Source organism: Anticarsia gemmatalis, chromosome Z, assembly GCF_050436995.1.
Source record: "Anticarsia gemmatalis isolate Benzon Research Colony breed Stoneville strain chromosome Z, ilAntGemm2 primary, whole genome shotgun sequence".
Classification (NCBI taxonomy): domain Eukaryota; kingdom Metazoa; phylum Arthropoda; class Insecta; order Lepidoptera; family Erebidae; genus Anticarsia; species Anticarsia gemmatalis.
The window spans coordinates 4805547-4821099 of NC_134776.1; the positions used below are offsets into that span (position 1 = coordinate 4805547).

The following is a 15553-nucleotide window of genomic DNA, read 5'->3' on the forward strand; positions in this document are numbered from 1 at the left end:
TCTAAGATAAACTACTTATAGGTATTTTCCGGTTTGGTTTAGATAGAGTTTTGATTGACGATCATGACACCGTGTTGTACAGACGTGTTTGTTAGCTCATACCTTGTAGTCACAGTTGATGTTATCAACCTATGTTTGACGAGCTTGTCAGGTATTTAATACGAACCTACTTTAACATCAAAGAGTCAAATCTGGTATTGAGTTTCAATATCGATCTCGTTCCCAATCTCAAAATGGTTTCTTTTTGCACGCAGCTTAATCTTATTTCGTTTAACAAAGGTATTTAATGACTAAAATAAAATTACCAGCTTCGATCCTCTTAGACACAGAATTCTTATAAAACCAAAATCTATTCATATCTATTTATTTTAGGTAAAGAAATAGATTAATATTCGACTAAGTTCATAAAACGACAAAATAGGGACAAAAATTTAAATATCATACACGTGCAGAAAAAAATACACCTAATTAGGAGTTAATTAGGGTCATGCATTCAAAAATAAACTTGTAAAACGTCTTTCTTATTGGAAAGACAATAGATAGATTTACTTATGAACCAAGAAGGGGACAAAAAACATTGTTTGACGTGTTAAATTAATTACGTATTTGTATGTGGGAGGTAGGATTGAATGAAGCTCTCAGCACGCGATGCTTTCGTAGTTAAATTGAGCATGGTAAACCATCTGCCAAGTAACTGATGCCAGGAACCACCAATCAGAAGAATATTCAATCATTTCGATACTTAATACATATAAGCGACTTAAAGCGAACGAGATAAAACAAATATTTCCATAAAATTACATTCGTCGGTAATTATTTATCCGTTAAACTATTAGTTTTATCACTTTCCAATACCTATTTGTTATGATAAGCATCGCAATTAGAACTACGAGCGTCTGGTGTTGAAATAAAGGCGCTAAGTAAGAAATTAAACGTATATTTGCGTTAATGTTCTTGGAAATGCTTCGGTATTTTAGTATCAATATTTCCCTATTAGCTTTCTTTACAATTTTATTTCATCGCCCGCTGTAATTACACAGTATTCATATTGATGTCAAGAGAAAAGTTTGTCTCATTTATGTTTTGAACTTCTGACTATTTTATTATTCATGAATTGGTAACTTTCATAAATATAAAGTTACATTTAGTAAGTTTACATATTGTTTTATAATTAAACAGGTTTGCGTCAGTTATGGTTCACATATGTATAAGCAAAATATAACATCTTGGTAAAATATTAAGGGACCTACAATTTACACCTGAAATTCGTTGGAAATACTAGAAGCCGAAAAGCCGGTTGTGAAATCCGAATTCCGAGTCTCTAATCACAAAGATTCAAAGCACATCAACATTATATTCTTACTGTCAATAATTCGTGATTTTTTGTGAGATAAACATTGTATTATTCTGACCTAAAAATAATTTAGAAAGCTTTTCAATAATCGTTCAGTTTTCACGTGAATAAACAATACTAATACCATCTCCATAAAACTGTTAGGGAAATTGTTACTTATTCAATTTGATATCAGTTATTTCACATTTCATTCACATACTAAATGAACCCGTATACTCATATTTCCATGCCACCAGTATCAGTGTGTTATCAACAGCATACCTCAATATAATTGCGTTTGTTTTTTCAGTTTAATGACGCTATCAGTGTGGCCTAGTGATTACATCAGAAATGTCGTATAGTGGCGCATCGCAGAGTATTATCGCCAAACAGATAAGCTTGATATAGGTATATTTACTGCGCACAACTACATATTGTTGCGGGGTTCCTAATGAGTTGCGCCACTGTTGCCCGATGTCCCGTACACCATGGAGAAATACTGTAGTTACAGTAGTAGTACAGAAATACAGTAGTTTAGGCCTACAGCTAGATTGAGGTATCACACATGCTTCGGTTTAATTGTGCGTTACGCGCTTGGCACGTTTCGTGTATATAAGCCCTACAGGCTGTGAAGACACGCATTGCCGTACGCTGTACCGAACTCGGCAACGAGTCCTTCTCTTGTATTCTACCTGTCACCGTAAAAGCTCTATACAAACAGTTACAGGGTGGTGTATCAATATCTACTACTTCCTATCCTTTAATATTCCTTCACTAAAATCCTCAACCCCTCCTACAAATATTTATATTAATATTCATGGCGTAGGCAACTCTATCTTGGAAATACGTCCCCGCAGACGAAGTCGTAGTCGGTTAAGACTATAAGGAAAAAAATAAATAATTTAAAAAGAACTAATAAATACTCGTTTCAAAAAAAGTAAAACAATTTCACATATTTTTTATTTAATAATAAGTACCATCTCCTTAATTACTCTTATTATAAGGATAAACCAATGAACCATAACACTTCGATAGGCTTTATACAAGCGAGTAATACCTACCAAGCAATATTTAAGCCGAATTTTATTAGAAAAGAGAAACATTTTTTTTATCTAAATGTAATAATCGTCATCAACCTCTTAATGAGGGTCAAATATTGACACAAGATTGTCAAAGTTGACGAATTTACCACCAGGTCGAAGAACTTAAGACAAGCATCTAAGAATTTCCCAACCACATAAAACTATTTGTTACTTAAGCATCAACCAGTAGGAACCGGTGCAATGATTCAACATAATAGCCATGGAAGTTTTTAAACGCGCTACTAATAGAGAATAATATGAAACAAGTGTAAATCAGTCGCGTCATTACGACGTAGGTACATACTAACAATTGTTTGTTATACGTGATAGCTATGTTTATTCAACAACGACACGAAAACGTCCAGATCTTTAAACATTATTGAAAAGAAAATTTATTCGAAAAAAAACTATGTCGGTCAAGGCCAAATATTTAAACGTTCCTCGCTCCAGCTCTATTCAAATCAAGAGGTTCCATTTGTTTTTAGCTGTTCAACTGAGGAGCCGAGTCGGTAGAGTCGACGGCGGAACGCTCCCAATCGATCAGAATTACAAGGATATACTGCAGAAAATCAGTCAAAAACTTCTTAGTTTTCCATTTATACCAACTCTTAAAACCACTTGAATAACTTAAGTCGCTCGAATACCTTTCATTGTTACTAATTACACAATTAAAACTGTAAAAACCTTTACATGCAGAGGCACAGCTGTTCCGGCCCATGTGATAAGCTTATTAATAAACTGAAATTCCGACTTTCTGACTTGAATACATACTTTCAAGACTTTTGAAATAACTATAACAATAAATGAGTCACAGTTGCCTAATAAATTACCCGATGGTATATTAATATACAAGATCGCTGTGTAACTAAACTGAATAATTTCTAAACTGCTGAAATACTTTGCGAACTAGTGGTAGAGCCGATCTATAGTCGTAGCGTAGTAGCAGTAAGTCGTTTCCAATCGATCTGATTAAATTTGTACCATTTACTTTCCGACGATAATTCTGACATAAAAGCATTTTAAAATAATGAATCATGAATGAAATAAAACGTCTGTTGTCCAATTTTACACAAGCGTAACCTCGATGTGGGAAAAATATCTCAAGAAATATAAATGCACGCATCCGTACCATGGGAGTTGCGACCTCCGTGCGGATATTTTCAAACCTCAATACCGACGCAACCGTACGCGATCTCTCTACTGTGCACCTAAATAATGGTTTTTTTCGAAGGATCGCCAGAAGCGGAAGCATGCCGCAGCGGTGGCTTTATCTCATCGCAACCGACACCACCCTTCGAACTCGTTCGGCTTTCAGACCTAAGGTCACCGGGTATCGATCCGCGGCAGCTGGAGACCGCACCGAAACAAGCCTGGTACTTTATCCGCACACATTCCCAACATACATGTATGCATTCCTGCCACTAGACTCTACCGAGCTCCTCACTCCGCTGAACGATTACAGCCATACATATCAGAAGTTTCGATTCAGAAAACTTCCGTATTTTATTGAATGAGGGAACGTAGATAGCTACCGCGAGCTATAGGTAAGTTTACGCTTTTCGGGAAGGGGCCATTGGGGCGACGACGACGGGTCGATCGAACCGACGGAAGCTTCACTGCGGCAAAGCTTATCGTGTGCGGAGATCCGCAGAACGCGAGGAGCGCGAGCACGCCGAGTGCCGCGAGAGCGAGCGCCGCCACCGCTGACCCAGTGGCCCGGAGAGCGCGGGCACGCGGTGCGCGACCAGCGCTCGTGCCAGGGGGGCGCCCCGCGCAGCGCGCCTCATGTGCCCGCAAACTTTGAACTTTTTAATAGTTGCCGCACTATTTTCAAAACTTGCAACGGAGGAAGACGAACTCACCGTTTCCGTTTATAAGTGGATAGTCGTCGTCGTGCCGACCGATGTACGTCTTCAGCGGGGTGTCCGTGAGGGAAGGCGACGATCTATCCCTGTCGCTCATAATAGTCACTTATAACACCGGTTACAGACTTGAAACAACAACACTGGAACGGGGAGACACGCCGGCCCCGCACACACTCGACCACGACCGACCTCCGGCCCGCGGCTCGCGCGGCGAATAAATAATCAAATGTTGGCTCGCGGCGCTCGACAGTGCTCGGCTGCTCGCGCCTCCCTCCGCGCAATCAATCTGCCCGCGGCGCCGCTCGTCCACGTAACGCCACCTGACGCCAACTTACGACACTACTGCGCGCCAACCAGATGGCGCTTATATACATCACATTATTTATAACAAATGTCTTGAAATAACTAAAACCAGGGAAAAAACATATTATTAAATTAATATTATAGAAACTGTCGTTAGTTTAGATAATTTTAATAACCAAGAATCGTCGAAATCTATCCATTTACACCTATATTTTCCTCTTTCCAAAACTGCAACGATGAATCGATAGTGGCAACGAAAGCGTTACAACAACTGGGTTCAAGTCTAGGTGTATGACTTTTGTATGAACCCTAAGTCCGCGAACGTTCTGTTGAACGGCGAATCATACCCTCGTTGGAATCGAATCTCGGACCATACCATACTGAATAACACTATCCACCGATGGAGACAGATTAGATGACTGAACTACTGTTGTTTTCAAATATGCAAGTTAATGAATTGAAACGCCGTTTTACAGTGATTTTAATTTAGTTCGTTGGTTTGAAAACATGTTAGTGAAGGAATAAAGTTTAGGTCATTTTTTAATCACTGGGGTGGTTGAATACATAGTTTGCTATATATTTTTATGAATGTGGAGCTTATTCAATTAAACATAGGATCGATCCGATTAATAAGATGCAGCGTTACACACATGAAGACGTGTTATAATTGTGCAAGCTCTTCCTGAGGCTCTAAGTGACTTATTAAGCAAAGATTGTTTGTTTGTGTACAATGGTTGCGCGGATGTAATTATAAGATTTCTTCATTCTATTCATAGTTATCTTATTCAGTTTAAGGATTAACAGATTAACGATCGAGTTGACAATGTTTTAAAAAAATAACTAGAAAAATTAAATTATTCAAAAAAGTGGGTACTTATAACTTTTTGTACATATTTCATGCTTGCAGTAGATAAGTTAGTCGGTTTCGGGTTAACGTGGTCACAACGCCGCAATAACCGCTGCGCTGCGTGTGATGGGTTCGAATCCCACCCAGGACAAATAGTTTAATGATAAGTACGAGTGCTTGTCCTAAGCCTGGGTAAATTTTTCTATATAAGTATGTATTGAGATGTATATAAGTTTGTTTTTCAGTTATCTGATTACCTTAGTAAAATCTCTGCTTAGTTTGGAACCTGATGACCGTCTAAATACATCTATACTAATATAATATAATATATAATATATAATATATAATATAATATATATATATATATATTTGATATTTATATTTATATTTTATATATTTTATATTTTTATATTATATTAATATTATAAAGCTAAAGAGTTTGTTTGTTTGTTTGTTTGAACGCGCTAATCTCAGGAACTACTGGTCCGATTTGAAAAATTCTTTCACTGTTAGATAGCCCATTTATCGAGAAATTATATTAATATTATAAAGCTAAAGAGTTTGTTTGTTTGTTTGTTTGTTTGAACGCGCTAATCTCAGGAACTACTGGTCCGATTTGAAAAATTCTTTCACTGTTAGATAGCCCATTTATCGAGGAAGGCTATAGGCTATATATCATCACGCTACGACCATTAGGAGCGGAGTAGTAACGAAAAATGTTACAAAAACGGGGAAAATGATGACTCATTATCTCTTACGTGTCGCAAGCGAAGTTGCGCGGGTCAGCTAGTAATGTATAAAATACATAAGGTCAATTTGGAAATTTCGAAACTAGTTCAAATTCCCAGTGTCAATGTTACCCAAATGATTAAAAGTTACCCAGGTTGACCGTAGGCATACTAAATAAATATTTAATAAAGTAATGCGTGTACCTACATATACATATTTCGGTAATTTATTTATTTTATTATGAAGAGGCTGATGAACCTAGGAATCGGGCCAAAGGCAGTGAAAACACGATTACACTATTCACTGCGGCCCAGAGGCAGTTATATTTTATTATATGGTGATCTTCTTTATCTTCTTACTAGCTGACCCGCGCAACTTCGCTTGCGCCACATAAGAGAGAATAGGTCATAATTTTCCCCGTCATTGTAACATTTTTTACTGGTACTCTGCTCCTATTGGTCGTAGCGTGATGATTATATAGCCTATAGCCTTCCTCGATAAATCGACTATCTAACACTGAAATAATTTTTCACATCGGACCAGTGGTTCCCGAGATTAGCGCGTTCAAACAAACAAACTCGTCAGCTTTATAATACTAGTATAGATTGTATGGTCAGTGATCAACCTAGTGTCAAAGTTGTTCAAGCCGCCCAATGGCCTTTGACGTGGCTTAGTTACTGTCATCTTAATTGACAACAACCGGGACCGACGTTTTACATGCCCTTCGAAGCACGGATATGCCCAGCTCAAATACCACTAAGCGGTCACCCATCTATGGAATGACCGCGCCAAGGTTTGCTTAACCCACAGATCGTTTACCGGTGAGCGCAACTGGCTATGGATCTATGGTGATTAGTAAAAGCGATGTTATACCTATACCCGCTGCACCTAAGCGAGCACGTGCCATGGCACTTAAACAAATTGATTATTTCACTTATGTTATTGGCCCGGTGTCGGTGACCGCCTATCTTTTGTTCATTGCTAGTAATTTACACTAATAAATAGGTGCACAGTACATTTAAACTCAATAATCTCAGGAAGAACCTACTAGTTGGAATCGAAAAAATATTTTGAACAGTCCATTTAATGAGGAAAGCTTTAGACTCTTTAACATCACGCCACGACTAATAGGAGTATCAAAATCTGAAGCTTTTAAATGTTTAGGAAATGGGAAAACTTAGTTACACAAACAATTTTTTTTATTATATTTTAGGGCTGTTATTAGCTGTCAACCTAACAGTATCAAACTTGTTTGCCCTCCGAAAGGCTTTTAACATGGGTTAACGACTGTTATTTTAATTGACATTTAATTGACAAACAACCGGGATCCATTTAACGCGCCCTTTAAAGCTCGAAGACACACTGAAATAGCACGACGCTGACCCATCAACGGAATAACCGCGCCAAGAGTTGCTTAGCCCACAGATCGTTTATCGACCGGCGAGCGCAACTAGCTATGAACGTCTCAGTTATATGTTAACGCGATTGATATACTGTAACTACGCTACTATACAACACTTCGCATTCTAAGAAACGCTAAACGCTGTAGCGTGAAACAGCCAAAAGCAAATAATTTATTCATTCAGGTCAAATATAGATAGATACTTATGATTGTCAAAGCGATTATTACCGCCGGCTCGAAAGGTATGGTTAATGAGAGACCTGGCAAGCGCCACTGGGCTACTCTTTTTAATTGTCAAATAGATTTTTAGATATTAACCGGGAACTACTTTTGTACCAAGCTGCCACATAATACACTTACAAACAAAAAACATTCAATATTAGGTAAGAAAGTTGAAGCCTCTGTGGCGCATTCGGTCGAAAAAAAAATATCCTATGAATTTTTCTGTTAAGAATTTATCAAAGATTGCCTGGCCAAAGCTCAGCAACCATGTTGAAAATACCTTCTCCAGGTATTTTGTTAATATTATTAGGAATAAATCTTGTATCGCATTTTCCTTCATTGGGAGTCCAAGCAAGGGCCTGTTTCAAAGTTTATAAAGAAAACTGTCAGATAACCTAACTGCTTAATAAAGTGACAGCAAACTTACGAATGCAACTCTCAAAATTCTCTCTGTTCGATATTTAGAAGTGGCGAAACCTTAAATGTTTAATTTCTAAGACCAAATAGAATTGTCTGTCTCTCGGGCTCTCTCACAAATAAGACCATCCGATTTTAGGTTTGATTTTCAAGTCGCGTTAAGTGTCATTAGGTGTTTCTGAGAGTGCAACTTAATGTTTAATGGTTGCAACGTTTAGGTTTTGTGCAAAAGATTTAAATAGATCTATATCCGTAGAACCAAATAAAATATATTATATTCAGTTTACAACCGTAACCTCTCGGTAATTTATCGATATTTTAAGTGCCTTTAATGTTAGCACATGAAGTGGTTCCAATTAATTTCAGGCGAAAATCATGTTCGCGTTGCAAATCGCATAGCCACAAATTTAATTTTGTTTACCATTACCAAACCAAATATTATTATAATAATTAATACTCATTAGCAATACAAATCAATTAAATTCAAAATATTTAGTACTTACGCAATTATATTCCTCGTTATATTTACTATTTGTTTTCGAAATGAAACTGTTTCATAAGTGGAAGACTTAAAATATGCCAAATAGCGCCAACGAACGAATTACACTCTTACCCTATGTACGTGAGTTGGAAATAAAGAGTATGTGCCCTAAAGCTGCTGCTAGCCTGTTTCTCTTGGTCTAACTGCGCGGTCAGCCTTCATTTACACCAGAGATCTGTGTGGTAATAAGTCCGTGCGTAAGGAGGAATTTCGCCAAAAGTTTTCTTACTAACGGCTATCTTTTGAATAGAGATTTTCCTCACACGTCTTCCTAAAAATTTAATCCTGAATATATTAACTAAAAACAGAGTTACAAACAATTCCCACAATCCTATCTTCGCATACAGTTTATTAAAGCTAAAAAAATATAATATATAGACATATCCATCCGTTGCGCTCGTGAATTGGCCGAGATGAAGTCTGTCCAGTACTTGCTGACGTCACGGGCGACGGCTTCGGGAGGGAACGTGGGGAAGGCCACGGACACAGTAGGAGTCTGTTGGGTGAGGTGGGAGGGCACGTCTTTCCGTTGACGCCTTGCGCCTATAGCGCTGAGGGCTGCCTTCAGTTCCCGCTCTGCTATGCTCGCTCCTGTAGTTGGCGTCTCGCTACCTACAGAAGCGCATACGTAAACTTCTTTAAAAATATGCACAAGCATAATTTCCGACCTACTATATTTTAAAACAAACAATATATAAAACAAGCATTGTTAAAAAACAACACACATATGTTTATAAGAAAATTTTAATGTACCTGTAATTTACATTTGTAGTATTTACTGTAAATGTAAGGTAATAAACAAAAGTAAAGTGAGCTGCTTGCTTTTGAGACATTTAAACAGGTCACGAAGGTAAAAGTAAAAGTCCATAAACTCACATTACTCACGAAAATTAAAATACATCCTAGGAAGAGGTGGAAAATAGAGAAGGACAATATTGATAAAGTCTGTTTTATCAAAGGACAAACAGGGAGATGTATTTATTCCGTTTACCAAGAACTTACGAGTCTTCGGCAATGAAAGTATTAAAACCCTGAAATTTAAATCAAAATTTTGATCAACATTCTCATACATACCGAAAAACGATCAAGGCTGTTTCAAGATTAGTTCGGATTGTGCGCTGAGACGTGGTAGCAGAATTTCAAAGATCAGTAGCAGCTTCGATAATAATGACTATTGAAATTATTTGTTGAAGTTGTTATATTTATCCAAGAACTCGGATCATTTTAAGTAGATAACGACATTATTGTAGACCTTTTATTTACAGTTTTAAGAAAGACGTCGCTTCACTCGTTTTTCCGCGGGTGCAAATTAACGACCAATCGTAACACGCTCGTAGTATGATCTTTTACACCTAGATATGTTCCAAAAGCAACGTTTACTTGTACGAGTGGATCTTTATGAAATAAGGACAAATTATACAGGTACTAGGGGACTGGCCCGGCTACGTCCGGATATAGTTAAATTTTTATTCGTTGATTTCATTCTCGTTGGAACTTTGATACCATATAAACCTTCTCCCGACAATAACAAACATATACAAGAAGAATTATCCAAATTAGTTCAAAATTTATACGCGTAGGTATATACATTTCGGTAATTCATTTTTATTTATATAGATTATCAGTTGTCTCAACTGCCTGACTGATTTTTTTAACGGTTAGGGCGCGTTCCCACTATGCCGTGACGGCAGATAATCGTGTAGTTGTAAGACTAAGTGTCGTGGCTTGTATGTTTAAATGGAGTTGCTCACATATAGAACGACACGACTTACTGTCGTCTACGACATTTTTTGCAGTGACAGCAGATTATCGTGACAGTGGGGACGGCTAGATACGAGAGTTGTCCAACAATAAATTAATCGTTACGACATAGTGGGAACGCGCCCTTACGCAAAGTATCAGGTCTACAATCGAAAATTAAAAATAAGTAAATACAATTAACTACCAATTATTAATCGTTGATGTTATAGGGAGTTCAATAATCTAAGGCCCCTTAATAAAATTAATTGGGTTTATTAATTAAAGACGAAGTTCCAGTTGATTTCACTTTAATGTATCATATCAATTATTCATTAAAAAAGCTCAAACTACCAAGAAAACCGCAAAATATACTAGACGCTAAACTTTAATACACGTACACAAAAATTTCACATCACAGCTACAACATCACAAGCGTCATAAATTGTTGACAAAGCAAAGTATAAATACACACGCGCACTAAAGGTACAGCGGCATTATCTAACAGCGACATATCGATGTAGTCGCACACCGTCTCGTCCCAGTTGTTCGTCAAGTCGTGGATGTTCCGCGCCTCAGCGACTAGTTTCTGCCTCATGAGCTTCTTCACTCTCAACAGTTTCTCCGGCGAGTCCTCCACGAACTCCATGTCTTTGGCGCGCTGCCACGGCATCATGCTCGAGGGCGGCTCCACCATCACCACAGTCGGCACGTATCTCGTCACCTGCAGCAACACCGGCGGTTTTGTTGTCGAATGCAAAAATCCACCCTCTTTCCTCTGAGCTTTCTTTAATATCGACAATCTTGATTTTTCCGCCATTGACATCTCCTGAGACACTTTTTTCGGATGAAGGGTGGATATCATAAACCTCTTACGCGTGGTAGTCGTGGTGCGCTCAGTGGTAGTGGTAGTGGTGGTGGTGGTTGTAGTCGTCGGAACGTCCGTCGGTGATGTCCTCAGCCTCGGCGGGTCGTACATCCGCCGGTTCGTCCAGAACTTATCCAGCATATTCGTGATCGTCACCCCCACTACACATACAATGAGCCATTCGTTAGCTTGTCATATCTTGAACGCGATTAAAACAGTATATGCCTATGTAAAACTCACTCGCGAATTTCGAAATGTAAGGTAATAATATAAAATTTTAAAGAATTAAGGTTTCAAAGAGTTTACATAATAGGTATTAGGCCGCAATAAAATAAATTTAAATGGAGGCAAAAGGCATTTTCAACTAGCTACTAAAAGTGAACAATGAGTTGGGAAAGTGTAAATATTGACTATTAATATGATAACCCAATGCAGAAAATGTCCAAACTTGACCCCGACATAGTGCTGAATGAGGAATTACTATAACAACAATAAAAAAAATAACAAACCTGTATTTCTTCTAGATAATATTGGTAGTTTATTCTTGATGACCCTTTTCATGTCATAGTACTGCTCATAGTCCTCCACGTAAGCATTTTTCATTCTTTTAGCCTCAGCTTTATGGCCGTCATCATCATCATCTTCATCGACGCCACTCACAAATCGTACTGGTTCTTTTCGAATGTCCGGCCGTTGTTGCGCAGGTCGTGTTTCTATGGGACGTATGTCAGGCGGACGGGGTCGCATCGGCCGAGGGCCGGTACGATGAGGCACAGGTCGCGGGGCCGCCTCCATCGCCTCGTGCTCCTCTCTGGCGCGCCCCTGTTCCTGCCATCTACCCACTACCTCATGCCTACGAGTATCGTCACCTTCTTTTTCAGATTCACTTTTTGATAACCTCTCTGGCTCTACATCATCAGGGTAATCCTCGTCGCTCTTTTCAAGTTGTCTGTCTCTAGGTTTCCTACGCTTTTGTTTCCTGTTGATAGCTTCATTCGACAATTTTATATCATCATCAATATCTTTATTCTTATCTTCTGAAAAATAATCTTTATCTAAAGGAAAATAATCTTTTCTATCTATATCACTAACGTCGTCTTTTCTATCAGGACTATACTTTCTATGCCGACGGACCGTCGTCACTTCTTCACTCTGTACAAAATCGTCTTTGATTCTCGACCGGTGTTTAGGGTACCGATGACTCTTCCTGAATTTTCCAATCTCATCAACGTCGTCATATTTGTTTCGCATACTTTCGTGGCCACTTTCTGCACGTTGCACCAGTTCTCTATGTTTTCTTGGGGGTTTTCGCCATACATCCGGTTCCTCGGTGTCTTTCGAAGGTTTTTCTGTTTTACCTGTAGAGACAAGGTAGTGTTAGAAAAAATGCTATATAAACAATTAAATGTAGAGAGGACTATTAACTCACTATGCGATTCCTCTTCGTATTTATAATCGAGAGAGGCGGGTGCGTCGGGCGGACGGCTGCGGTAGTCGTCGGAGTGTTGGGCACGGGAGGGCTCATGGCCAATTTCATAGTCGGCTGCACCGCCTCCGTATTCAGGCATCTTGACGCCCGAGTACTCAACGTAGCTGGAGGCGGCGGCCGCAGCCACGCACGTCAGGGCCAGCAGTAGCATGCGAGCCATCCCACCCCCAACGCCCCGCCCTAAAGCTTCGGCCAACACTGACACTATGTCGATCTCTTATCACTCGGTCTCTCAAATAATGTGTACAGAAATAACGACATATTTTTTGCAAATATAACTATAAATTTGACATTGAAGTATTTAATCGCGTCTTCCCAATGATTGACATTTGAATTTAAAAAAACACAATATTGGCCTGATATTTACTCTGATTCTCGTCGCTCTTGCAGGAAGCTATATAATTTTATTAAATGCGTATATTTTTACTATTATAATTAACTATGAAACTTTAATTCAAACAACAATTAATAATTAATGATGGGTTGCTGACCTTCTTTATCAATATTATTCTGGCAGGATATAAATACTCCCAGTGTTACATCAAAACAAAAAAAAGAACTTTCTATCCTGACAATGTCGTATTACGTCAACATTTACAAGTGAAATCGTTTTTTATAATATATTATGAAATTCTCGTAAAACTTACTTACCATATATCATTAATAATGTAAGCTTGATTTTTGCCATGAAAAATGTTAATAAATTTAAGATAGGTATCTAAAGTTATGTTCGCAAAAAAAAAAAGTGCGGAAAAAGACAAAAAAGCTGCGGAGAAAGTCAAGGAAGAGGAAAAAGAGAACTGCAACTGTTACGCAGACTCACGCACCAAGAAAGCATGCCCGCCCGTACGCAACGTGACTCATCCTCTGGTAACAACAACACTCTGTACTACCCATATTGTACGTAGTAGTAGTAACACAGGTACACTACTAGTACTTAGTACCTACGTTCGGCTTTCTTCAGTGATTCACTGCACGTTTCGCACGATTGGTCAACTCGCCGCAATAACCGTACCGCTGCGTGTGGCGGGTTCGAATCCCACCTGGGACAAATATGTGATGAGCCCGAGTATTTGTTCTGGGCCTGGTCGGAGTTTTTTCTATATAGGTACTGATGTATTTAGAAGTAAGTACCTAAGTATGTTTATCAGTTGTCTGGTTACCATAGTAGAAACTCTGCTTACTTTGGGATCGACCGTAGTCCAAAACTATATATAATAGCCATTTGCTATACTGATTCTTTTTTAAACTTTGTCAACTTGTTTTAGCGGTACTACGAGTTCACGCAGGAGGAAATGAAGGCGTTAGAAGAGTGTGACAAAGAGAGCTTCTACCAGCGCTGTCTCCCGTTCAGCACTATCTTCGCCACTGTTACGTACGCCGCTATAAGATACGGTGAGAACGTAAATTAATATTTTTAAATTGTACCACCTAAGAAAATGGTCAAATCCCAAGTATGGTTTTGATGATATTTTTTTATCATGGTCTATTTTACTCTTGTAGACCCAATAAACTAAAAGCCGCGGCCACGCTGAAGTAGTTTGGTGGCACAATAGTTTCATTATAATTTGACCATTTTCTTAAGTTTAAAAATAAGAAGGTTGGTAGGGACGCCACGAAAATTTTCATAGAAGTAAGAATATGTTTAGTTTGATGTTTGATTTTGTTTTAGTGACGTTCCTCCCATTACCTTCTTACTTCTATGAATCTTTTCTTATTCTAGGGACCCTGAAAAAGAACATACACTTTGGTGCGGTGCCCAAGCTAATGTTTGCGGTGTTTCTGGGCTATGTCTGCGGGCGGATATCGTATTTGTCACACTGTGACGAGAAGCTCCGACAACTCCCAGACAAAACTGGGAAACTGGGAGCACTCATGAGACAGTACCATGCTGAAAAATTTCCGCCTCCTCCTAAAAAATAGGCCATATTTAAGAAATACCCAATTTATAAAAAAAATATGGTTCGTTTTTTTAGTTATTTATAATTTATGTTTTATTTATGCGGATGTTTTGTGATAATAAATCAGTAAAATGTAGACTAATTCTTTTACCAATTTACTCAACAGTAGGTAGAAGTGGGCTAAATAGAAGAAGGAGTTATAAAAAAAATAATAGTGAGGACTACCATGTCTTTACTATCATTTCTTAATACTAAATTAATTTTGCTGCCTCACGCAAATAGTCGACGGTTCGAATCCGAGGTGACACACCAACGACTTTTCGAAGTTATGTGTATAATCACTACATAGTATAAAACAAAGTCGCCCATTTTGTCTGTAGTCCCTTCGTATGCATAAAACTTTAAAACTACGCAACGGATTTTGATGCGGTTTTCACCAATAGAAAGAGTATTTTCTCCGACAGGTTTTTATATATAATTGAAATACATTGAAACTATATTAGCTGAGTTATAGCGATTTATGTCCAAGAAGTCAGAAAAAAAATCTAATTGAAGATTGCATTTGTGCGTGCGCCGCTTATACCGTTGGATACAAGTAAGAACAATGTATAGCAAAAACATTGGTCTTTATTAGTTCTACAAAAAAGTCCGCGATGACATATATCCAGCTTTTTTATTTAAGTCACAAAAACTACTTTTCTGTATTAAAAAAACATTTAATTCGTTGGGTGATGTTTAACTGGTGATATAACCAATAATACATATATCCTTATCAAAATAAGTAAGTTCATCATCACGAGCATTTAATTTAGATTAT

The 15553-nt window shown here is 38.2% G+C and overlaps 3 protein-coding genes across 13 annotated transcripts in view; 1 reads left to right on the forward strand and 2 right to left on the reverse strand.

Annotated features, from left to right (window-relative positions):
* The window catches only part of Pdp1 (PAR bZIP family member Pdp1), a 193671-nt gene extending 189121 nt beyond the window's left edge, over nucleotides 1–4550 (reverse strand). For 4 of the 11 annotated variants that reach the window (XM_076135174.1, XM_076135170.1, XM_076135173.1 and 1 more), the window contains exon 1: nucleotides 4278–4550. In XM_076135174.1, coding sequence (XP_075991289.1) covers nucleotides 4278–4377 — 100 coding nt within the window. In that variant the 5' untranslated portion in view covers nucleotides 4378–4550. The remainder of the gene's footprint in view (nucleotides 1–4277) is intronic. The other 7 variants (XM_076135169.1, XM_076135178.1, XM_076135175.1 and 4 more) reach the window with 6 other exon arrangements.
* A 6233-nt stretch (nucleotides 4551–10783) lies between these two features.
* LOC142986408 (uncharacterized) lies at nucleotides 10784–13144 on the reverse strand. The gene is made up of 3 exons (XM_076134895.1): nucleotides 12776–13144; nucleotides 11856–12704; nucleotides 10784–11507 (listed from the first exon to the last, which is right to left on the reverse strand). The coding sequence occupies exons 1-3, from the start codon at nucleotides 12993–12995 to the stop codon at nucleotides 10900–10902; spliced, it is 1677 nt and encodes a 558-aa protein (XP_075991010.1). The 5' UTR covers nucleotides 12996–13144; the 3' UTR covers nucleotides 10784–10899.
* Nucleotides 13145–13381: 237 nt separating this feature from the next.
* Nucleotides 13382–14834, forward strand: LOC142986150 (OCIA domain-containing protein 1-like). The gene is made up of 3 exons (XM_076134437.1): nucleotides 13382–13705; nucleotides 14104–14230; nucleotides 14559–14834. The coding sequence occupies exons 1-3, from the start codon at nucleotides 13562–13564 to the stop codon at nucleotides 14756–14758; spliced, it is 471 nt and encodes a 156-aa protein (XP_075990552.1). The 5' UTR covers nucleotides 13382–13561; the 3' UTR covers nucleotides 14759–14834.
* Nucleotides 14835–15553: the final 719 nt, after the last annotated feature.

What these genes read in the sequence shown, in the direction of transcription:
- LOC142986408 (XM_076134895.1), bottom strand. Translation starts at nt 12,995, where the DNA reads ATGGCTCGCATGCTACTGCTGGCCCTGACGTGCGTGGCTGCGGCCGCC. An exon ending in ATACGAAGAGGAATCGCATA is followed by an intron (nt 12,705 to 12,775) that starts GTGAGTTAATAG and finishes TTGTCTCTACAG; the next exon opens with GTAAAACAGAAAAACCTTCG. An exon ending in ATTATCTAGAAGAAATACAG is followed by an intron (nt 11,508 to 11,855) that starts GTTTGTTATTTT and finishes TTGTATGTGTAG; the next exon opens with TGGGGGTGACGATCACGAAT.
- LOC142986150 (XM_076134437.1), top strand. Translation starts at nt 13,562, where the DNA reads ATGTTCGCAAAAAAAAAAAGTGCGGAAAAAGACAAAAAAGCTGCGGAG. An exon ending in GCAACGTGACTCATCCTCTG is followed by an intron (nt 13,706 to 14,103) that starts GTAACAACAACA and finishes AACTTGTTTTAG; the next exon opens with CGGTACTACGAGTTCACGCA. An exon ending in GTACGCCGCTATAAGATACG is followed by an intron (nt 14,231 to 14,558) that starts GTGAGAACGTAA and finishes TTCTTATTCTAG; the next exon opens with GGACCCTGAAAAAGAACATA.